At 35.0% G+C, this 26,160-nt stretch overlaps 1 protein-coding gene across 1 annotated transcript; it reads left to right on the forward strand.

The window, feature by feature from the left end:
• The first annotated feature begins 1,459 nt into the window (after positions 1 to 1,459).
• LOC143226348 (uncharacterized) lies at positions 1,460 to 3,703 on the forward strand. Its single transcript, XM_076457198.1, has 2 exons — positions 1,460 to 1,660; positions 2,538 to 3,703. The coding sequence occupies exon 2, from the start codon at positions 2,562 to 2,564 to the stop codon at positions 3,519 to 3,521; it is 960 nt and encodes a 319-aa protein (XP_076313313.1). The 5' UTR covers positions 1,460 to 1,660; positions 2,538 to 2,561; the 3' UTR covers positions 3,522 to 3,703.
• The last annotated feature ends 22,457 nt before the right edge of the window (positions 3,704 to 26,160 follow it).

Below are 26,160 nucleotides of genomic sequence, written 5' to 3' on the forward strand. Positions count from 1 at the left end.
TCAGTTAGGTATTTGTGATCATGCAGGATCCTGTAAATTAGTTCAACCCTTAAATCGGTGGACTCCACATACTGCATCAGATTGAATAATATTATGTGTTTAACTGTTACGAAGAAAGAAAGTTTATAATTAATCATAAAGCCACATAATGAGTTATCTGTGCTCTGCCTACCACGAGTATTGAAACCCAATTTCTAGCGTTGTAAGTCCGTAAACATGCTGATGTACCAAGTGGGAGAGCTTGTTACAACGACATTAAAAGGAATTTAGTTTGTTTTGAATTTCGCGCAAAGCTACGTGAGGTCTATCTGTGTTAGCCGTTCCTAATTTAGCAAAGACTAGATGGAAGGCAGCTAGTCATCACCACCCACCGCCGACTTTTGAGCTACTCTTTTACCAACGAATAGTGGGATTGAACGTAACATTATAACGCCCCCACGGCTGAAAGGCAAGCATGTTTAGTGTGACGGGGATTCGAACCCGCAACCCTCGGATTACAAGTCGAATACCTTAACCACCTGACCATGCCGGCCACATTAAAAGGAAAACAATTGAACAAAATATTTAGTAAACTAACTTATTTTCAATGTAAGATACAAAGAGAAACTCTTTTAGTGGTATGTTTCATTATTCGTTGGTTAAGATCACTTTAATTTTTCTTTACGTTTTAATTCTAAAAAAATAAAGCTTAAAGAATTAATTTAATAATTATTGCACTTAACACACATTTATTACGTAAAATTATTTTATTATAAGGTACATATTATAAAGTTCTTAACGTTAAAGGAATATTTTAAAAATAAACCGTAAAATTAACAACTTCAAGCTAACTATACAATAGGTTATCTGTACAAGAGCAAGGTTCTGCGAAAATATTCAGAATGTCACTTAAAACGAAACACATGTTTCTACATGCCAAGGACTTAAAGAGGATCCACTGCCCTCATGCAGCGACCACTACCTCTGACCGGTGGTAGCCGCGGGCCTCTCTGTCACTTCTGTAGTGGACGGCGTCACTGCAAGGAGAGACGCGCATTTCGTTATTTCTCAGCTGCGGACGTCCCATGGTGTCGGCGTTCATTCAAGTTCATCCAGAGATCAGATTCAAAAATTAACTACCCAACGAAAGGGGGTTACAGAAAAGTTTGGACAAAGAGCGCGGCGCGTTACACTAAACCAGGGGACGCCCAATCTTTATGCAGAAAATGCATAGCGAGAAAACGCCCCGGGGGAGGTTGGCACCCCCCAAAGGTCGGAATCCAATTATTTGTGTGGCTAATGCTAGAAGTAATGATTACTTTCCCTCCCCTACCTGCCCTACTAATAACCTCGAATAATCCGCACCATTATAAGTGTCAACAATCGCCTACGAGAGGAAACCTTATCAGCTCCCGGCTACTTGGGCGTCATTGGTGCGGCTAGCCTCAAAGTATACAGTGACGCTACAACATTGGCTTACGAACTTCACACTTAACGAGAAGGTGCAAACGGCTTTTATTCTGATGAAGTAGAAATAGGCAGGCACTTGGGGGAGGAGATCTTTTGTTGATGACCCTCCTTTTTCGAGAACAGAGTCAACATCAAGTTTGTGACGAGTAAATAAACCGGCAGCACTGATAGCACCAGTTTTGTCCGTAGAATCATCTTTCTCAATATAGAGGTAAGTGTTAGCTCGACTAGTCCTTCTACGTGTTAACCTGTCCGTGTTCTAAGTACATGTAAAAACGCAACATTTAAACAAACAAACCGAAACTGTACACAGCAATTTGAAGTACTTAAACATATATACTTTTACACAGCAATTTGAAGTACTTAAACATATATACTTTTACACAGCAATTTGAAGTACTTAAACATATATACTTTTCTACAGTTCTGAAATTTAGGTACAAATCTGTAAAGTTAAAATATTATTTCTCCCACTTATCTAGGCCTAATAACTAGCGCAGTTTCAGGATATTTTAAATTAAACTTTAACCAACCAGCCAAATTTTGGTTAAAAATGTTAAGAAAAAAAACGGCATATATATAATGAAAAAAGCAACTCTTTGCTTTTGCGGCTTCCTCGAGGTTAATATACATATAGTTGTAGTGTAAAGGTAGTTTATTCCTAAAGTGTTTTTCTTTCAAACTAAAGTGTGTAAATTCTTCCAATTTGTACTACAAAAGTTTAGAGGACGCATAAAACTTTAAAAAGTTGTTGAAAATAAACCTACAATACTTTTCAGAGCTTATTTTTGTATTTAAAAGCTTTCATTAAAACAACTGTTAATACGAAATACGAAAATTGCCTATCAACAACTTAAAACAGGCTGGGGTCATACAGATCGCACAAAAACACGTATTAGTTAACCGATTAGAAACTAATTCGTTACTTTTGTTTGGCAGTCTTAAGAATATCTATGTGGATCGTTCGTTTTATAAAGGGTAATGCTTTACGGCCTTAAAAGCATAGCTGTATTCAACACTTGATTCGGTTGTTGTTGTTATCCCAGGGTCATTTCAATTTCTGTTTGTTTGTTTTGTTTTGCTGTTAGGTGAAAAATTTGGAAACGACCACAATGGTTATGTCAACACAGCTTAACCCTGGGTTTGTTAGCTTCGGTGGATCGTCTTCTCCTGAAATGGATCATTTGAAATCCATGTGTTCCCCAACGTTACCGTCATTACCTTGGACATCCAGTTTCATGGATTATGTGACAGCTAGCTCAGCTCCAGCTGTATCAACTCTCCGCCAGTCTTCTTCTTTCATGCCGGGAGAGATTTCTCTAAACGTCCCGACAGAATTTTGTGACTCTCATAACGTCCTGGCCGACAGTAAGTCCATGATGTTCGGATACTCTGTCCTCAGCTCTTCAACAGGTGCCGTTTCCTATTCTGGACCCTCAGATCACGTGGTATCAGCTCCACAGCCTATGGACCCTGCAGGTTGGTGGAGTATGCAGCCAGCAGTACCTCAGCTTCCCGCCACGTTCACGTGTGGACTTCCCGTTCACCCAGGAGTCTCCATCATGAAATCAGAAGCTATGTCATTTGTGTCCAGACCCGCATCTACGGTCTCCACGCGCCGATGTCGTCGCTGTCGTTGTCCAAACTGTCAGGAATCAAGCATCAATGGAACCAACAAGCGCAAACAACACATTTGCCACATCCCAGGTTGTGGAAAAGTCTATGGAAAAACATCACACTTGAAAGCCCACCTTCGTTGGCACACAGGGGAGAGGCCGTTCATCTGCAACTGGCTCTTCTGTAGGAAGACGTTCACGCGCTCCGATGAATTGCAACGACACCTCCGAACCCATACTGGCGAGAAACGTTTCTCGTGCACCGAGTGCGGGAAAAGGTTCATGAGGTCAGATCACCTGAGCAAGCACGTGAAGACTCACGAGAACAAGCGCGGCAAAACCCAAGCTGTAGAACAGGCGGTTTCTCACGATCCAGTTATCGATGTGGAGAGTTTAGGCGAAAGTTGCGACTCTACCCTCCAGATGTCACAGCTTAGTTACCCTGCATCACAGTGATTTGTATATCCTGTACAGTGGTAAAGTGCAATTTTGATTTTAAGTAGCTGTAAATACTAAATATTTTGACATTGTACAAATAGTAGTGGATGTGATTGTATAACTCTATTCATGTGTGTGTGTATGTGTGCGCGTAAAATTATTAATGAATGTTATAAAAGAAATCTAAATAAACAAGTAAATAGTGCTTCAGTGAAAAACTGTTCTCTTTGATTCACTTATTAATTTTGATTACAACGATTACAACTGTTTAGAAGACACGGTTTTGTGCTATTATTGAGTTTCTGAAGCAATATTTTCCACAAGATAAAAGATATTCGGCCATCAGTTACGACGGGTAGCTTTACGCAAAATTTAAAAAAACGAACTAGTCTGTTGTATGGTTGAAGATGGTTGTTTTCAAAAGCTCATGAGACGTTTTGCGCCTACTTTAAGCTTTTTAACAGTGAAGACTACGTCATCCAGACATAATTTCTATTAAGTATTATTAAGTTTTCTCACACTCACCCTTTCAGCCGTGGGGGCGTTATAATGTGTCGGTAAATCTCACTATTCGCTAGTAAAAGAGTAGTCCAAGAGTTGGCGGTGGGTGGTAATGACTAGCTGCCTTCCCTCTAGTCTTACACTACTAAATTAGGGACGGCCAGCTCAGATAGCCACGCCCACCTTTCACCAAACATTACAGTTTACATTGTTCCGACCAGCTGAGTTCACGATTTGGACCTTTTTAGGTCTTGCATTTGTGGACTTCCTGGATCCTCCCCATAAAAACTGAAAAATAAAACGAGGGGGATTCTTTCACCGAACTAGAATTAGAGATGTTAAATACATAATTTTTCTCAATGCGTTTCATAAACTGCATAACCCTTATCTTTCGTAATGCATAACAATTGTTAGTGCAACGTCCAAAACAATAACAATTAAACATATGAAGATAAACCAATGCCCTCTATATCAAAGTAAACTTGGTTATTATACTGGACAATGGGCTATCTGCATTGGGCATAGAGTAGGGATAAAACTGAATTTTAGTTTTATAATCCTGAATTTTACTTCTGAGTTACAGGGGAATACAGTAAATTATCAGTAACATCGCCTATATATATATTTACATTCGCATAAAGCTACTCAAGGTCTAGATGTTCCTAATTTTGAAGTGAAATAATAGAGGGAAAGCAGTTAGTCAACATCATCAACCACCAAATCTTGCATTACTTTTATCAACTATTAGTTGAATTGACCGTAACATTACAGCACTCCCCACAGCTGAAACGGCGAACATGTTGAGAAGCGGGATTTGAATCCTCGACCTTCAGAATGAGTGGTCTAGCTACAAGAAAGTTTATTTCTACACGTTGACCTTTATATATTTTTTTGCTAACGAATAATTATTTGCAAAATCAGTTATTAAAGAAAAATAGGTGTATAAATAACTACTTATATTTTGCCCTATAACGATGCCTTTGTAGATTGATTATTACTGCTCAACATATTTGTAGTAATTAGTTATTTCTGTTCATGTATAATAGTTTCTCTAATTGGTAGACCCAAAAGCGTTAAGAGTATTTAATCTGACAGATTTAACCTTTCTATCTCTTATCTTTATAGCTACAGTTTAGTCAGGTTCTAGCTTATTCCATTAGCTGTGTTTTAGCTAAAAACATGAGTATCGCCAATTAGATAACAAGGCATTTTGTTTCATTCTATTAACGTTAGGTTTCCTAACTGGGAACACTGTATCTTCAAAACTGTTATTTTCTTATAATTTGGTACCACAACACGCGTGAAGGTTATCAGGCTTTTCTGCAACTAATAGAATGTTTCCTCAAACTAATAATTTATTTCCTTAGAGTAATATAATTATATCAGAATGTTTTATTCAGGGCGAAAATTAAATTGTCAGAAAACACTGAAAATCAATGATGAGAAACAAACTCATATTAGTCAACAATGAAAATCTAAAATGGAAAGAAAATAAACTCCATAATGTAACATTGAATATTCAAGGTGAAAATAAATTGTAAAAAGCAACACTGAAAATACAGAGAGAAATATAAACTCCATAATGTAACATTGAATATTCAAGGTGAAAATAAATTGTAAAAAGCAACACTGAAAATACAGAGGGAAATATAAACTCCATAATGTAATGTTTAATATTCAAGGTGAAAATAAATTGTAAAAAGCAACACTGAAAATACAGAGGGAAATATAAACTCCATAATGTAACATTGAATATTCAAGGTGAAAATAAATTGTAAAAAGCAACACTGAAAATACAGAGTGAAATATAAACTCTGTAATGTAATATTGAATATTCAAGGTGAAAATAAATTGTAAAAAGCAACACTGAAAATACAGAGTGAAATATAAACTCTGTAATGTAATATTGAATATTCAAGGTGAAAATAAATTGTAAAAAGCAACACTGAAAATACAGAGGGAAATATAAACTCCATAATGTAACGTTGAATATTCAAGGTGAAAATAAATTGTAAAAAGCAACACTGAAAATACAGAGGGAAATATAAACTCTGTAATGTAACATTGAATATTCAAGGTGAAAATAAATTGTAAAAAGCAACACTGAAAATACAGAGGGAAATATAAACTCTGTAATGTAATATTGAATATTCAATAAAAATTTATAAAAAACTATAGAAGTATCAAATAATACGCTTTTGTTTCAAAAGTTAGTACTAACGAATCAGTTGTACCGGAATGACTAAAAATTAAATAAATTAAAACCAAACCATGTGTAGGTATGTATTTCTTTGTTATGCAAGTATCCAAAGTCATACGCCCAATACTCAAGCGATAATTAGTTTTACTCTTGCCTGTTTCACATGGGCAAAAATGTGACACTGTCGCCGAATCAATGTAACCATAAGATGCACTACTAATGACCTCCGCTAGTATAGCAGTAAGTCTACGGATTTACAACGCAAAAATCAGGGGTTTGATTCCCCTCGGTGGGCCAGCAGATAACCAGACGTAGCTTTGCTATAAGGAAAACACACATACACACATTAAGAATGTAATGTGAAAAACAATGTGCATATTTTGTGATGACGAGAAGTCCACTTGAAGTAAAAATATAGTTTCAATACAGCTGATATGGGTATTAAAACTTTAATTAAAATGATGTAGAGAACAACGTTTCGACCTGAAGATGACCTAAGAAGGTCGAAACGTTGTTCTGTACTCTATTCTAATTAAAGGTTTAATACCCATATCAATCATCTTGGGAACACAATGTGCACGTTTCGTTCATTGTCAGTTACAAAGACATTCGCAGAAAAATTATCTGGTAATTTAAGAAATAAAAACGGGTTATTAGCACTTGTCAGACTGCCTATTCAGAAGGTTAAACATTAATAAATTTTTCTTAGTAAATCAACCTGAGAATTGTCCTTTTGGTACCTGAAATATATATGAATTTATTGCCATTATAATGTCGCTTTTATTCAACTATATATCTATATATCAAGTTACCTGAGAGTGGGCTTTATTAATGACATTACTCATGGAATATCAAAACAACACAACATATTTTATTGATAATGTTCGTAAAAACCCAGCAGTAATTCTAATATTTACATTTCAAAATATTTAATTCACTTTCAAGATTTGTTGAAAAGGAAAATTTTAGGAAGAATGTTTTCATGAGTTGGACTTTGATACTACTGACAAATACCAACAACAAACACATTTATGAGTACAAACTAGAGACTTCTATTCATTGTTAAAAAGAGAAAAAAAAAACATGACCTATTACCCCAGAAAATATAATTGTGTTTATTAAGTCAACGTTTTGCCATTACGGTTTCACAGGGGTAAACAAGACACTTCTGGTCTCTGGAGTAATAGCTCGTGTTTTAACTTACTATTTAACAACAGTCACGTTTCTTACAGTTATTTAGAAACATTGTTGTCACGACTATCAATCCAAGATGAAAAAAAAACAAAAAACACAAACGTTACTAGTGCTGTTATCTACAGTATGAAATCTGATTTGGAATGTAACATGTTTTCTTTAATCAATGAGCTGGGATGCTCTTCGTTTTAAATAATGTAACAATTCAATTATCTAACAAAATGTTAGTAAACCTCACTAATTAATGTATACTTTCTAATAAATAGTATTCCATTTTCCTATTAAATTAATCACTTAATGTCCAGCCCTTTTTGAATGTTAAAATCAGTCTTCTTCGTTAAGACAGAAACTAGAAATATTAAAATCTATACGTAATAACATGGAAGTATAAAACACGTATAAAACTTTTGTTAGTTTATAAGTTTCTTCTTACAACAACAACAACAACAACAACAAAAAAAGGTTTTACAAAAATTTTGATTACAGGAAGAAGAGAAACTGTACTCGCGTTGGAACAGTGGTAAGTCACTGTGTTACAATATTAAAATCTGGGGTTCGATTTACCGATTTTTGGACAAAGCAGCAGATAGGTAGATGCGTTTTTGCTTTGAAAACTGTAATTGATTAATCCCTAGAATATAAAAACTTTTGTTAGTTTAAAAATTTATTGTTAAAATAAAAAGTATTTTATTTTACAGAAACTTTTATATAAAAATTTACAAAATCTGAAACTTTAGTTATCTCAAATACTATCTGGTTAAGATAAAAAACGATACCATCCAATGAGACGGCGATAAGTCTACTGATTTACAACGTTAAATTAGCGGCTCGATTCGCATCCGTGGACACAGCCCGGTATGGGTTTGCTATAAAACACATTCAAATAACAGCTTAAACAGTTTAGTTTAACAAACTCTTTGGTTGCGTTCAAAACTCTCATTAAGACATGCAGTGATAATGTTCAAAACTATGATCTGTGAAGGTGTATTGAAGGTGGAATACGAATTTAGAACGCGTGTAAAATGTGTTGTCCAAACGTCACGTAAATTAAACAAAAATCTTCCTTGTTTAAACATTCTCTAATAACGCAGGTGGCTCTCGTGTAGCTTTGCGCGAAATTAAAACCAAACGAAAATATTCTCTACGATTATGAGTGTCGGACCCCGGTAGTACAGCGCTTAAATCAGGAGTTCGATTCCCTTCGGTGGGATCAACAAATACCCCTCTGTGGCTTTCCTATAAGGAAACACACACATTGTTAGTTTCACTCATTGTAGCAAGTACTTTCTGTTTTGAGTTGTGAAACTAAGGACTTTCTTTATTTAAATATATTAATACTTAGACATGTGGTCATCTATTCCAAGGAGTAGCTATGCTTGATATTTTAATGCCATTTTTAAAACGTCTTTCCTGGTACACTGGACCTCCCAGTGGCACAGCGGTATGTCTAGGGACTTACAACGCTAGAAACCGGGTTTAAATGTCCGTTGTGAGAAGAGCAGAGAATAGCCCAACTATACAATTGAGTGCTTGACTTAACGCTTATTTAACTGTGTTATCAGAACTTAATTAAATTGATGAAATAATAATCAGTGATGTCGAGAAAACTCACTTGTAGAGAAATATATATGCAAAAACGGCTCGTTTTGGTTGAGAAAATATTTTACGTAGAAGAGCGAACAACGTTCACAAAGAAAGTGAACCTGACGATGACCGAAGAGGTCGAAACGTTGTTCGCTCTTCTACGTAAAATATTTTCTCAACCCAAACGAGCCATTTTTGCATATATATTAATTAAATTGAGTTCAAAAGTGTCGTTATGTAAAACATATTTAGAGTGGAACTAATTTTAAGCGGCCGAATTTGAAAATCTATCATTCTGGTTTTCCAACTAGGTTTAGGTTACACTTCTCAACAACATGAGAAACTAAAGACCATGTGGCTGTGGGAATTTCGAATTCCGATACCGCCATCTATCATCCTAGGCGGGAATTAATGGGTTCAGCTTATTTACTGTTGGTCACTGCCATTTAGAAATTAGTACCAGCTGGCCGTGGCAAGAGGGCAGCATATGATCTAGCCATTTGGTATATGTCAAGGATGAGCTAAGCTCATTGTTAATTGACCACAACTAGACGATGGACGTTGTGTATTGTAACGCTTAGCCCTAACTCCATGTCCTGACATGTACGAAGAAAAGCTACAAAGCAAAGAGAGAAAAAACAACAACTCCGAAATGTTGGTTTGTGACATAAAATTAAATGTATTTTTTCTTACGAGTTTTCAGTTTTATTTTTACCAAATATAAAGGTAAAAGTTCAAGGACAAATGATAAAAAACACTATTTTCTAAAGACTAACCAATTACGATTAAACAGAAGAAACTCGGTAATTTACAACCATGCATCGCTTACAACCCATAGTTTTAACACTCATATTTAGCATATATATTAATAAAAGCATAAAGAAGTAGAATCAAGCAACAGTTTAGGTAATAAAACAGTTATTTCAGACAGTAATAAGTTTTACAAGAAACATCCAAATATCTAAAAATTGCTTAATTCTGCCATCTAGTGGCAAAGAGTTATTCCACAAATACATAACCAGTATTTTGATTCTATAATAGTAATGATCTACCTTAAATTTTCCAAATGAAGTTTTTATTTTAAAATTAATTTTTCAAATTTGAATAACATTAATCATTGCTTACATTTATACTAAGAACTTTCAGTTTTTTTTTACGATGTTAAAGACTTAGGCGTTTCTTGAAATAGTAAAAAAAATTTCATATGCAAATAACGATCGGCAAAATAAAGTAAAGGACAAAACAATTAAGTTAATGTACACTCTGAACTGAGTTAAATAAACTTAAACCTTCTTCTTAATTACGTTAACTAACTGTTGGTATTTTATTCTCTGGTAATATGAGGGGAAGATAAACGTACCAAGTTCAGGATTGTTTTTGTCTGATTTTGAATTTCACGCAAAGCTACACGAGGGCGATCTGCGCTAGCCGTACCTAATTTAGCAGTGTAAGGCTAGAGGGAAGGCAGCTAGTCATCACCACTCACCGCTAATTCTTGGGCTACTCTTTTATGAACGAATAGTGGGATTGGGCGTAACATTATAACGCCCCCACGGCTGAAAGGGCGAGCATGTTTGGTGTAACGGGGATTCGAACCCGCATATTTCAGATTGTGGATTGAGTGTAACCAGCGAAGAATACAGAGCTGGTTAGTTCCCTGTCAAGTGAAATGCATCTACATCAACTCAAAATTAATTCGCTCATTGTGAACCCTCGATAAGACATCATGTACGTTTCAGACAGTTTGTATAACTTTTATACATAAATTATTTTAATCACCGTTATTATTAATTGTATTGTTGTTTGTATACTAAAATATATTAGTATTGAAAATGAAAAATTGTGTATTAATCAATCTTGTTGGCAAATATCATAGATTGGATACATGTTGATATTTATTTAACTTCTAAGTTTAAGTGTGTGTTTTCGTATAGCAAAGCCACAAAGGGCTATCTGCTCAGCCCACCGAGGGGAATCGAACCCCTTATTTTAGCGTTGTAAATCCGGAAACAGACCGCTGTACTAGCGGGGGCCGCTAAATTTAAATTATCATTTAACTCAGTTTCAGGTTATCATAATACGTAATAATATCAATAATATTATTCTTCGTAAAAAAAGTGCTTATTTGTTCACTTGTATTTGCTTGTTTTCTCTTTGCCGTTCGTGTTCAATTTATTCTATGCATAACATATACTGAATTTTTAGGAGCGTATTAACCAATTGATTTTTAAGGCATGGACCAAGACCGCAACAATTTGAGGGATGCATCTTGGGTAAAAAAGTCAAATCAAATTAAATGTTGACTTTTCGTTGTTATAATAAAAACAAATTCCCAATAAATTTAAATTTATTTTTGTTCTCGTATTGATGAATAATTTTCCTCATGAGTCATTCGAGAAAGAACGGATGCACCTAAAATTTAAATTGTTAGGCCTAGAGTGTCACTTAATCTTAATACGCACCTGCTGACTTTGATGATAATATAGAAAACTTTTAGTTATTTGGTGGACAGCAATGCATCTGAACACCACAAATTATTGGTTTATATTTCTCATTTTACATTAAAGTCTGTTTAGCAATCTTGTTTAACCTTTTTATCGCCATCTTGCAGTTAAGGAAAAATAAATTTTAAAAATAATTTTCATTGTTTTCGAACGCATAATGTTTTTTTCATTAAACAGATGTTTCAAAGCAACGTAGCTGTACATATATATTTTTAATGAGTAGGGTATATTATCATTATGTTTTATATTTTTCATTCATACAAATTAATTTTTGTGTGAGAAAGAATCAAAGCCTTGAACGAAAAAACTTTGTGGTAAAAGTACTAGAAAACATTTTATTGTTCTTATTAACTCTTGTATTTATTTTTCAGTCGTTAATAACAAAGCTATACAAAGGGCTGTCTGTTCTATGCCCAATACGGACATACAAAACGTGGTTATTAGCGTTATGAGCCTTCAGATCTACTGCTGTGATATGGGGGGCTAACTTCTGTAATGCTAATTATTAGCGTTTGTTTGTTGTTAAGAAGCCCATCACGGCTATATGAAAAACAGTTTTTAGTGTTTTTTTAGCCTTCAGACCTCCTGCTGTGCCAATGAGGGTATAACTTTTGTGTGTATTATTTTCAAACTAGATGCACGTAAACAAATCCATCAAGCTTTTGTAGGCACAGGATTCGGATCATTTCTATAACCAACTACATTTCTGTAAAGAATAAATTGAGAAATATAATTTAAAAACAAAATATACTGAAATATTAACGCTGTAAATTATACTTACATTTTATAGAGTTAGGTTATTTTACTCTTGCTCAGATTTGAAGCTATTGTAAGAAGTCATAAACAGAACCAAATGAACGTTACTCATTTCGAAAAACACCCATCCCGATCAGTCCTTTAAAATACTTACATAATAAAACGGCATGTCTGTGTGTCTTTATGACCGTCGTAGCTCCAAGAGGAAAAAACTAGAAACCTGAAATTTGGCACCCATATTAAGTAGTCCCTGATGAGTTGCACCTTGGTATTATTATTTATGTTATCTACGTGCACGCGCGCATGCACACCTTTTTAATTAGGCAAGCCAGAGAAAAACCACATAGAGAAGAAATACTTTGTTAATTACAAACAGATACCACAGACAGACAGACATGAGTGTACGCGTGAGTGTCTGTGTTTAACTACCATAACTTCAGGAGAAAATAGCCTACAAATCCGAAATTTTGCACCCGTACTAAATAGACCTTGAGGGTTTGCGCCTTGCTATCATTGCTTGTCGACGTGCGCGCTCATGTGCATCTTTTTATAAGGGATGCTAACGAAAATCCACTTAGAAAAAAATTTAATCGACATAGTACCAAGAGCAAAAAATTTATAAACCTGAAAATTTCTTTCCATACTAAGTAGATCCAGTGTGTACCTAGGTATTATTACTTATTTATGTGCGTATGTGCGTTCTTTGTGCAAAAAACCACATAGAAAAGAAATATGATCGCTACAGCTCCAAAGGAAAGTTATGCACCCATATTCAGTGGACCCTGAGGGTATGCACCTGGGTAGCATTGCTTATCTTATCCACGCATGTTCAACTTTTCTATTTTATTTTTTATTTTCGTGAACTTGTTGTGAATGTTGACATTGACCCTCCAAAAAATAATAACTTGTAAGTTGGGTCCTAGTCCAAAGCATATCGACTTTTGTCCAAATCCATTTGGTTGCTTTTGAGAGATCATGCTGGAAAACATACACAGGGGTGAAAACACTATTTCAGTCTATCTTTGGTGGCAGAGATAATGAAAACTTGGATAGATGACTTCCGAGACATGATAGCCTTCTGATAATTATAGACATACGCTCAAATCTCTTTTTGTCTGCGTTTTTACGGCTGTAAAAAATGGGAATTCATCTTAACACACATATAGAGACAAAAAATAAGAAAAATAGATCTTGAACAGAAAATAATAATGCTCGTGTTTTGGTCTTTTATTTCAGGTAATGGTAGTATTTCTGATAACATTTTTAATATACGGGCCAATATATAAATTGTTTGTTTGTTTTGAACTTCGCGCAAAGCAACACAAGGGCTATCTGCGCTAGCCGTTCCTAATTTAGCAGTGTAGGACTGGATAGAAGGCAGTTAGTCTGATATCACCACCAACCGCCACATTTTGGGCTACTCTTTTACCAACGAATAGTGGGATTGACTGTCACATTATAACGTGCCCACGGCTGAAAGGACGAGCGTGGTTGGTGTGACAGGGATTCGAACCCTCGACCCTCAGATTGGGAGTCGAGCGCCCTAACACCTAGTCAAGCCGTGCCCAATATATGTATATAATTATTGCTCTTATCATTTCGATCTATGGTTATCAGAATTTTGAGTAATGATTGACACTTAGAAATATGGATTTACATCTTATTAGGAAAACTAAGAGATTCAGACTAACACAATATTCTGTACATTAGAAACAAATAATTGTGACATTTTTTATTTAATTTAAGTTTATTCATCTTATTTGTGCTGCCATCTTTGGAGAATTATAATAACTATTATAAGAGAAAAAATCGACGCATAGCTTTAAAAGCAGTTGCCATTTCAAGTTTATAGTTTTAATTACATTATTGAAGACTTTAAAGTAAAATATCGATACTATATGAAACTAAAAACACACATTACTCCTAATATAGGTAGATACGTTGGTGAGCCTTCAATAAAAATACCACATGTAATATATTTTAAATAACGTGTGCATTGAAATGTTTTAATATGTTTATTTTTAATCTGTTGAAATATATAATAAATCAAATAAAAATGATTAATATTTTTATTCTTCTTGAATAATTATCATTAACTTCTGACCAGAGTAAGATACCTACGCAGATCAGAAGTAAAAATTAACCCAGCTAGATAGTGTAGTAATTAATATCACCTTCTTATTTATAATGATTAGAATGCGCTTTTTCATTAGTTGGGTGCCATTTTCGTTATTCATAATTTCGGTCGTAATTCCAACAATATCTGACGAGATTTGATCAGTTTATTTTATAAACCTAAGAATGCAAAACAGTCTTATTAATATAAGCTCAGTTAAAGATGCGTGCGTTAAACGGTTTTCCCGGTTTGATTTTTCAAAAGTATTTTTAAATTTCTTGGACGTCCTTTACAAAGTCTAAGATTAAACGTAAAAGTTGTCAAAAGATGGCAGGATTGTAGCTATGAGTTTGGTCGAAACTCGGTTTCTAGTGGTATATCTGCGGTATGAGTAAATCACGACTAATTTCTCTCAACAAGTTTCATGCAATTAAGAATGAGTTTATAACATCTTAACTCAAACTTACGTCGTCCAAACATTATACAGGAAATAATACCAGGAGGATGACTTTGTTTACGATGATAACAAGAAATATTACTTGGAGAATGAATTTGATAATAATATTTCTTTTGTTTGAAAGTTATGATAAATTAGTTGTCAACTTATATTTGAGAGCTACTTAAATTAGAGCCATGTGACTACGTGCTTGTTAGAAACTAGTAAATTGTATTGCAGATACACAGAAACTACTAGCAGCTTTTGGTTTATCACAGTATAGTATATGTGCAACGTTTGGCAGATTGGCACGTTTTATTAAAATTTACAATAAGAATACTTACGTACTGAATATATCTATGTTTTTTAAAGTATATGTTATTTGGATGTACAATAAAATGATTGGCTAGTACGCATACGCATTATGTACACATTTGGTCTTTGTTTCATAACTATTCATACTAATAATGTGTTTAAAATGCGTCACTGAGCTTTGAACAGTTTTAAGCCAAACTTATTTCAAAATAAAACTGTAGCTTAACCACGCCATAGAATATTACAATGCTAGTTTTGGGCTATTCTTTAACAGAAAATAAAGTCATTACCACTGAAAGGGGGAGAATGTTTGGTACCGGGTTTCTAACCCGTGACAACCGGATTAAAATTCTAACTCATCCACCAAATCGCCTTAGACGGAGAGTAATCTTTGATAGAATAAGAAAGTGAAATATTTTAAAAATGGTCTATAGAATAACCTATTTATCTATTTTTAATTTTCAGTTCTTTTGTTAAAAAGATTTTATTGCATTAAATAAGATGATGGCTCGGCATGGCCAGGTGGGTTAAGGCGTGCGACTCGTAATCTGAAGGTCGCGGCTTTGCAACCCCGTCGCGCCAAACATGCTCATCTTTTAGCCGTGGGGGCATTGTAATGTGACGGTCAACCCCACTATTCGTTGGTAAAATAGTAGCCCAAGAGTTGGCGGTGGGTGGCGATGACTAGCTGCCTTCCCTCTAGTCTTACACTGCAAAATTAGGGACGGCTAGCGCAGATAGCCCTCGAGTAGCTTTGCGCGAAATTAAAAAACAAACAATAAGATGATTTTGCAACTAACAATAAACTGTTTATTAGCCTGGGTTGAGAGTGTAGATATATTATTAGTTAATTTTCTTGTCCAACAAATAGCGAGACTACAGTCATAATTCCACCTAGCGTTAACTATCCTATATCTATTTCCTCTCAGTGGCACAGTAATATGTATGCAGTCTTAAAACGCTAAAAACCGGGTTGATACCCACCGTGGGAAGAGTACAGATAACCCATCGTGTATCTTTGTGCTTACCTGCAAACAAACAAATATGTATTACTGTTCGTTAAGCAGGTATTTCTGACCACATTTATGTCAGGGTAAGAAGATCAGTAATGTTAATCTAGAATTACACTGAACGAGCACACTAAACCTTATGAACGAGCGTGTGTGTGTGTGTGTTTTTTTCTTATAGCAAAGCCACATCATGCTATCTACTGTATTCACCGAAGGGAATCGAATCCATTATTTTTGCATTCTAAATCAGTTGACTTACCGCTATTCCAGCGGGAGACAATAATCACTCAGAATTTATAGTTGAGCACAGAACTACACAGTTGGTTATCTGTGCTCTGCCCGCCACAGGTATCGAAACCTAGTTTCTAACGTATTAAGTCCACAGACATGCCGCTGTGCCACTGGGGACATGAAGGAGAAAGTTATGTTTATCTCTTTATTTCATAAGATACTCAAAAGCTGTCTGCGCTAACCGCCACTTATTTTGAATTAACAGACTACAAAATTAATTTAACCAGAGTTAATATTTTACCAAGGCCAGACTTAGGTTTAAAGCTATATTTTCTTATTATGTAAATATATATATACGTATGTGTTTGTGTGTAAAGGAGACCTAAAAACAACTGAGAATATGACCTCATGGTTTGTCATGGGCCTTGACTAGCGGGAAGACAAGACAGTTAACAACACTCTCCCACAGTTCTCGGGTTACTGTAATCGTATAATGGGATTTTACCATCTTGTTACCATCAGTCACTTTTATAAAACACCCACTGCCTGAAAGTGCAAAGTGTAATTTTATTTTGCTTCCGGCACCTTAACCACCAAGCCATGTCCGTATAGGTAGAATATTTCCAGTAAGTAAGGTGCTGTGTCTGCTACATTTTTGAGTCTCAGCCTTGTTGAAGCTTAACATGTACAGTGTGGTTCTTTCAATGAAAATGCACAGTTTTCATAACAATGATCACTTCAGCTCCTTTCTGAATTGTGAAACGATAGTTATCTCGCGCTTCAGATTTTAAACGTAGTTTCCTCCTTCCTCTATGTTCATTCATCTCTCTTATCTGTTGGTGAATAAATACATATTATATGGATGGAACCAAAAAAGTAAAAAACAAAACAACAAACAAACAAACAAAAACCAACGACAAAGAGTCTTGATTAATACGCAGAAGCAGGTTTTAAACGGGGTCAAATTTGGCTGTTTATAAGGTTGCTTGTCCAATTACCGAGTATTTTTGCTGTTAATTCGGTGAGAAAGAGAGAGCAGTTGTAGTTAGAGTAAATAGGACACCAAACAAGGACCACAACTCGTACTTTTAAGTCAAAGCTAGTGTTTTATCGTATCCTAGTTTTTTATATAACGGAAATAGGCTCAAGGCTAGGACAAACATTGCAGTTTCTGGGTTGTCAATATCTTTAATATGATTAAAAAAAGGCAAGCGCAACTATACCTTACACTTGTTTTTAGAAATATTAAAATCTCGACCTGAATGTGTCTCCATCTAGCGAACGCTCTTAGACATTCCGAAATTCTAAGCGACATTCTTTTATTGTAATAATTCATTAGCTTAAAAGAGATTTCAAAAGGTTTAGACGATTCGGTGAAATTTATTATTTTAAATGCTTCATTTAGAACCTATAAAATCTTTCAAATTGATAATTGAAGCAAAATAAAGTTGTCAGTGTGTGTAAGAAACACCACGAAAGCAAATCATATTTGATGAAAAAGTTATGTTTTACCATTTCCTATTCTTCCCTTCATTTATCAGTTCAAAACTGCGAAAGCAAAGAAACCTTCAGACAACAAGCAGAGTAAATAATACTTTAATGCTTTCAAAAAAAAACACTAAAACTTGATGATCGGCGTAATATCATGTTGCATGGATATAATGTGTATCCGGGATAACAAACAAAGCAAAATAGGAAACACAAACACACACACACAAAACGGTTTTGTAATATGCGTTCGATCATCTAAATCTTTGTCCTTTAACATATTACTATTTCATCCGAATAAAACAGAAATACAAAAACGCCGACTCGTAATCTGAGGATCGGGGGTTCGAATCCCCGTCACATTAAACATGTTCGCCCTTTCAGCTGTAGAGGTGTTACAAAGTTACCGGTCTATCCTACTATTCGTTGGTAAAAGGTTATCCCAAGAGTTGGCGGTGGGTGGTGATGACTAGCTGCCTTCCCTCTAGTCTTACTGCTAAATTAGGGACAGCTAGCACAGATAGTCCCCGTGTAGCTTTGCGCGAAATTAAAAAAACAAACAACAACAAACAAACGATAGGAAAACAAGCGTTAGATTACAACAAGATCTGAAGTACGGGGATATTGACCATACAAGAGCTAAAGTGTGGAGATACTAGTCACATGTTATTTGGCGCATGAAGATAATGGTGATATAACTTTTGACGTGTGGGGATACTAATGATATATAGTTTGAAGTTTGGGGATGTTGGTTAAAAGGATCTCAAGTGTGGGGGAATAAACAATACTTGGGATGTAAGGATAATATTTACCTAAAATTTTCCGTAGAACAAGAAAAACAACAATAATAACAATAACAAAGAACAAAACAAAAACACTACAAATGTAGTGCAATGAAAAGCAACATCTGGAAAGTCTGGACATTAATTATCAAGATTCAACAGTTGGGGTAAAAAATATTATCTACAAGTTTATCGGGAAAGGATACTGGGAAATGTGTCAAATGTAGGGTATTTATTCTTATCTGAAAGTACGCATAGTAGTCGAATAATTTATGAAATGTATGAGGTATTTAAAAACAGAAAAATATATGAAAATAGAGATAATGGTCAGATAACATATGAACTGTTGGGAACAGAACAAAACATGAAAGTAGGATAGTTGTTGGATAATAAATGATGTATTGAGAAACGGAATATTACGTAAAGGCTGGGGTACTGGTTTTATAATATACGATGTGTTGGGAAACAGAACAATATATGATAGTAGAGACGATGGTCGGATAATATATGATAAATTGGGAAACAATATTTTGTGAAAGTAGGTATACTACTCTGGTGGGCCTAGCATGGCCATGTAGCTAAGGCACTTGATCCACAATCTGAGAGTTGCGGGTTTGAATCCCCGTCACATCAATCATGCTCGCCATTTCAGCCGTAGGGCGTTATATAGTTACGGTCAATCCCACTTTTCGTTGGTAAAAGAGTAGCTCAAGAATTGGTGGTGGGTGGCGACGACTAGCTGGCTTCCCTCTAGTCTCACACTGCTAAATTAGAGACGGCTAGCGCATATAGCCCTCGTGTAGCTTTGCGCGAAATTCAAAAACAAACAAACAAACTACTCTGGCAATGCATAATATCTAGCAAGACTGGACAATATGATTGGCAGTAGGGTTAGTGGTCGAATAATATATGGTATATTGGAAAACAGAACATTACGTTAAATTAGAGATACTGATCTGATAACATGTGATGTGTTGGGAAACGGAAAAATATACGAAAGTACAGATGGTGGGACACTTAAAAACGGATACTGGCAGGGAAATACCCTATACATTTCTGAGATGTAACGATAGTGTTGACATATGCCTTACACGCTGCATTTGTAAATAAAATCCTTAATACGCTATTTATAAAACAATAACAGATAATGACGTTTTGATAAGTTTCAACATTTGAAGAAAATAATCACAGAAAAGTTCAATATAGACGAAATTTCTTTAATACAAAATATTAAAATTAGAAAACACCAAGCAAGTTGGAAACTTAGTGTACAAATAACGAAAAAAAGTTAATGATAAATATCAATATGTGGTCGCACAAATATTAACAAAAAACAACTTATTAAGAAGAAAAAACTTTAAAAATATGAGACTTTAGTTGCTCGTCAATCCTTCTTTATTGCTTATGACTCCTCTGCACCCTATTCCCATACTGCTGGTGACATTTCAGATGACTATCTGGGGCAGCACAGTCCACTCTTGGATGAGGACAGCTCTGTCCAACACATGCACAATCAGATGTAGGTTTGGTGACTTAATAGATAAGTCTAATATCTTTATTTTTACATCCTGAGAAAGTTTATGTGTGGTTCTGGCGATGTGAAAACGGGTGTTATCCTGTTGGTACACGGTCTTATCTTTGGCAGCTCCAACAGAAGGATGAACAATGGATAGCAGGATCTTCGATTGATTGTTTTGGAATTAAGCACAAAGCTAAACAAAGGACTATCCGTGCTCTCTCACCACGGGTATCGAAACCGGGATTCTAGCGGTTTGAGTTAGTAGACAAACCGCTGTGCCACCGAGGGGCGAGCAGGATTTTATCTACGTTACGTCCTGTCACCAGGGATCCTCCAACTGATATATAGAGGTCTGTGCGCCCCTGTGTGGAAACGCCATCTTAGACCACGATTGCACTACCTCCAAAGCATCATGACGGTCAGAGTTACAGAGCAAATGTCGTAATCCTTCACATCTTCAGATCCTCACACGTCGATCACTTGAAGATATACAGAACCCACTCTCTTCTGTGAATATCATAAGAGTTCATTCCTAAGGATCAGATGACATATTGTTGAGCAAAGGTCAGCCGAGCTCTTCGGTGCCTTGGAGTTAGTGAAAGGTCTCTAACTGGTATTCTATGCTTGAGCCTAGCCTCATTGAATCTGTTTCTGACCATTAAGGACAATACATGTACACCAGTAGCTTGATGCAGCTCGTTCCTGAGGTCTCTACCACTGTTGGTCTGATTTATAAGGAATACTTTTCGTAGATATTGGTGGTTTCCTGCACTTGTAACCATCTCGCGGCCTCATTCAGCTTTCTAGTATATTCTCCTATGGCCTAGTGTGTGTGCCACAATCTAATGACTACAGATTTTACCCTCCCCCCTCATTCTGTGTCACCTCAGGCTTTGTGCGAAATTTTGCAAACCCCAGTTTCAGTTAACTGGTTTCTAACAGCTTACATAGGTCAAATTCAGTTAGGAAAATGCACAAACCCAGCACTATCTCAACACTCCCAGGAAGGACAGCGGTAATTTTATGGACGTATAAAGCTAAAATTCAAGGTTTAATTCCCCTCGGTAGACATAGCAGATAGTGCAATGTGGCTTTGCTCTAAAACAACCAACTAAACTGAAAACGTAACTAACAGTAAAAATATTTACTAATTAACCAAAACTAGCCCTTTATTTTGCAAAATTTAGGTCATTTCTCATAAAGGCCTGCTACATAAGGAATCATTGGTGTCTAAGCGTGTAAACTTTAGGTAGGATTAGTGTAATCCTCTACAATAAACATATCATATTAAAAAAACACGATAATCTCTAAACATACAAAGTTAAACAAACCTCATTTTTTTCAATTTTTTGTGAGTATTGTACACAAGAAAACTACATCGTGTTTGAATTGTCAGGTGAAACGTTTGATCTGAAGATACTGTTCAAGTACGATTTGGCGGAATTGACGATCTGTGTTTGTAACTGTGATTGTTAAGAAAAAATGCAAATTCAAGAAGTCAATTTAACTCAAAACTACGACACGCTATAGTTTTATAGGATATTGTATTTTCAAGTAGACAGATATTTTCAAAAACAAATGTTTGAATTTATATAATCAAGTAAACAGATAGGTACATAAATAAAGTTTTGAATTTATATGATCAAGTAAACAGATAGGTACATAAATAAAGTTTTGAATTTATATAATCAAGTAAACAGATAGATACATAAATAAAGTTTTGAATTTATATAATCAAGTGAACAGATAGATACGTAAAGAAATCTTTAAATTTATATAATCAACCGAACAAATAGATCCATAAATAAATCTGAGTTTGTATAATCAAGTATATAGATAGATATGTAAATAAATCTTCGAATTATCTGTTTGAAATTAGAAAGCCTTCAGGTCTTGTTTTTTTTTTTTTTTTCTTTTTTGTTTTTTTTTTAAAATCCGAAACGGGTTTTACGGAAAGATGTATTTATAGCTTGATGGTTTCTGAATTTATTTATGAATGGGATGGTATTTAGAACAAAGAACATTTCCTGTGGAGCGAAGTTTACTGGGCACGCGTAGGTCAGAGCTACAGCGACCTCTATTATCTACTCGTTTCTCCACCTCCAACGACTGAAATAGATGTTGATAAATTTTAAGCCCTCAAAGCTTACGTACCATTAAAGGTCATAGTTATGGCCTAATTACTGTTGACCCATACAATTAATGGCAATCCCATCATGGGATGACTAGCAACAAGAATCATTCATGTGTAGATCATCATTGGTATTATAAACCACAGTTACGTACCAGCCCTTAATGTTTCACAATGTTTTTGGTAACATTTGGATACACATGAGGTAACATATTGTACACAAAAATCAGATGCAATTGAAGTTTTACTTACAACACACAGACTAAACACACCTAACACAAAGAAAAAAGGGACAATAGAAAGAAGGTTGCTTAATAAATAAGATAGTACTTTATTTTAATGTGTTTATATATAACTATACAGAAGCTTTTCTAAAGCAGTCTTCACATATTTTATCCCAGTGTTATAGCAACACGACTACTTCCGACACTGGCTTTTCTGTAACCAGTACCTACGTCATTATAGTGTAAAGGTAGAGCAATTATACTGCACCTATGACGCTTGAATAATTTAGTTGAGTCTGTATACATATTTATGTGCACAAGTTGTAGCCTCCACCCATATGGAACAGATGGGTGGATGTGAAATTTTATCCAAGCGCCTTTAGCGCAGTGTTTAATAGGTAGGTTGTGTTTTCATTAAAACAACAACGAAAGAGATGTGGAATATGTCAAGGTCTGGGAGTCTCTAACTTTAAAACAACGATAAAAAATATTGGTATTACTTCACTTCAAACATTCTATTTCGCTCTCAGTCGTCGTCTGTTTAAGCAAGTTTTAGTTTCGTTTAATAAAAGGTGGTAACATTATGCCGTACGAGTAAACACATTTTTTGAAGGAAGATTTTAGTTGAATCCATTTTGTTCAATATATAAAGGCCCGGCATGACCAGGAGGGTTAAGGCGTTCGACTCGTAATCTGAGGGTCGCGGGTTCGAATCTCCGTCCCACCAAACATGCTCGCCTTTACAGTTGTGGGGGCATTATAAAGTGACAGTCAATCCCACTATTCGTTGGTAAAAGAGCAGCTCAAGAGTTGGCGGTGGGTGGTGATGACTAGCTGCCTTCCCTCTAGTCTTACACTGCTAAATTATGAACGGCTAGCGCAGATAGCCCTCGTGTAGCTCTGCGCGAAACTCAAAAATAAATAAATAAATAAACCAATATATAATAAATGCTACGAAATGTTTTAATAAAAAAATTAGTATTACATAAAAAAATATTCTCAAACCAAAGATTTCCTTACGTCAACTTAATCAAAATACACATTATTTTAAAAGCAAGTTACATTTTAAAGAAGATATTATTTCTTACAACCGTTATTTCTTTTCATATGAAAATTGTTCATCTTCCTGATAGAAAAACTGTTGATTTAAGTGTAAAAGTTTATTTTTAAAACCACTGAAAGCTTATTTTGCAGGTGATTTTATGTAATAGGTTGCGCCGTAACTAAATTCATGAAAAGTCTCTGTGACTCTCTTTCTAGTTATGACTCTTTTTTGTTCTCTGAAGGGGAACTTTTTATCAAGAAAATGAATGACTTAAGTCTGGGCTAATTTCTTTTTTTCAATATATCTAGTGGATCAGTGGATTTACACAGCAGTCGATAGATGTTTGTATTTACAGGGAAAATATATATGGGAAGGAATTACAGATTAAGTCCAGTTCACTGAATGTAATAAGTCATTATAATTATCAGTGAATTGTTCTTTTTCTTACCTGAAGGAGTAGAGATATTGACATAGATATGTTTATTATGTTTTCATAAATTGTTTGTTTTGAATTTCGCACGCAGCTACTCGAGAGCTATCTGCACTAGCCGTCCCTAATTTAGCAGTGTAAGACTAGAGGGAAGGCAGCTAGTCATCGCTACCCACCGCCAACTCTTGGTCTATTCTTTTACCAACGAATAGTGGGATTGACCGTCACATTATAACGCCCCATGGCTAAAAGAGCGAACATATTTGGTGCGACCGGGATTCGAACTCGCAACCCTCGGATTACGAGTCGAACGCCTTAACACGCTTGGCCGTTTTCATAAATGACAATATTGTAAACTTATTCTAATCAGACATACAGACGTATGATTCTTGAATACGGGTAAAAAAATTCAACTAATGATTTTAAAACAATAATATTATCAATGCAAACGTGTTTTTTTTTTCTCTGCAATGGTAGTTTAATCGAAAGCGCGTTTCTGCGCTGATTTTAATAAATTTCTCGGAACGTTCATTTTATAAAATAATTATGCTAAGACAATTTCACGCCAGTTTTCTGAAAACCGTATGGCACTGAACTAAGAAAAATAACGTTCTACTGAGAAAGAATAATTGTTCTTCTGTAAACTAGCGTCCACTGGCACTCTTACAACCTGTTCAGGGAATTCGTTTCATAATCTTCAATAACATTACGAAGGACTAGTAGGTAATAAGCTGACATTCTCAACGTGTAACCAAATACAGTTACACCAAGTATGATATCCGTGGGAAGATAAAAATGTTTCCGATTGATTGTTAACCTAAAAAAGTCAATCACTGGTAAGTTTGGATAATAACTTCAGCAGGTTTCTTATGAGGACTCGCGTTCTGTCAGATCAGTGGAAATATTGTAGTTTATGTATAAATAAACAAAGACAAATAATGATAAGAAAAGGTTGTTTAGCCTCAAGGGATAAAACAATGTATGACGAAATACGACAATTAAACTTCAAGTTTAGTGACGAAAATTACTATTTAAAGCATCGAACCACGAACTCGCACACCGGTAGAAATGTCTTTCTTGATTAGCCCATAATATTGGCTTGAGAGAAATAAATAATAAACAGTACACCTGTAGTGTAGTATAAGTCGGTGTGTAAAGAATTTTATACCGCGGCATTTTGTTTTCTCCATTTGAAATAAATTATACATATGAAAAAAACAATTTGTAAATGTAAGTTGATTGTACGGTTATCAGTACAAAAATAATACAAACAAGAATATAAGGGTGATAATCTATAAATAAATCATCAATACATGGTCTTCAATATTAAAATTTAATGTTACACTTTAAAATGCACCAGTACAAAATGGTTACGAAGTCTGTCAATTAGACAGACATCGTAGCGAGAATTTGTAATAATCAAGCCTGTTTAGCTCATCTTAGTTTCTTTATACGCAATTCCTAGGCCCTTAGTTGCACTATATTGATACCTACTCTGACATGACCATGATATTATGATAAACAAACTGAATATCAACAGTAAGGAATATATAACTTCCAAAAGTCAAGTATGCATTTTACAGTGAACATTAAATTTTAATATTGAAAGTCATGTAGGGATAACGTATGCATAGCCGTATCATTCCTATACTTTTGTTTGCATTCTTTTATACCATGCCTTTCCTCTTTTTTGTTACTTGTTTTGTGATATCCCTTCTGACTGAAAGCTAATATGTGTTATGAATGTGTGTAATAAAAGTTAATACTATGTGTATTCATTTTTTTAAAACCTCTCACTTAATGCATAATATAAAGGTTGAGTCCCTAAAGACAGCGATTGTATAGTGTACAAAGCACTGAGTATTGTACATGTTACAGTCATCTAATTTTCTTCTATTATTGCCTGGTAATTACCGTTTCTCCATTTTTAAAGGAATACTAGATCTCTATAAGAAAGCTAACTTCAAGAGGTAATGATAGCATCGTTTACTCTAGAATTATGATTTAAAGAAAATACATATATAGTAATTATTACGACTAAGCAATTACATCGTGCATTGCCCAGAAACACATTCAGTGGATTTAGGTTTTAAACTGATTTTAATGATAAAGTAGTTACAGAGTTATATCAACTGAAACAAAAAGAAGAAAGATGAACAACTTGGTTGGTTGGTCACTTTCTGGTTTGCAT

Source organism: Tachypleus tridentatus, chromosome 9, assembly GCF_004210375.1.
Source record: "Tachypleus tridentatus isolate NWPU-2018 chromosome 9, ASM421037v1, whole genome shotgun sequence".
Lineage (NCBI taxonomy): Eukaryota > Metazoa > Arthropoda > Merostomata > Xiphosura > Limulidae > Tachypleus > Tachypleus tridentatus.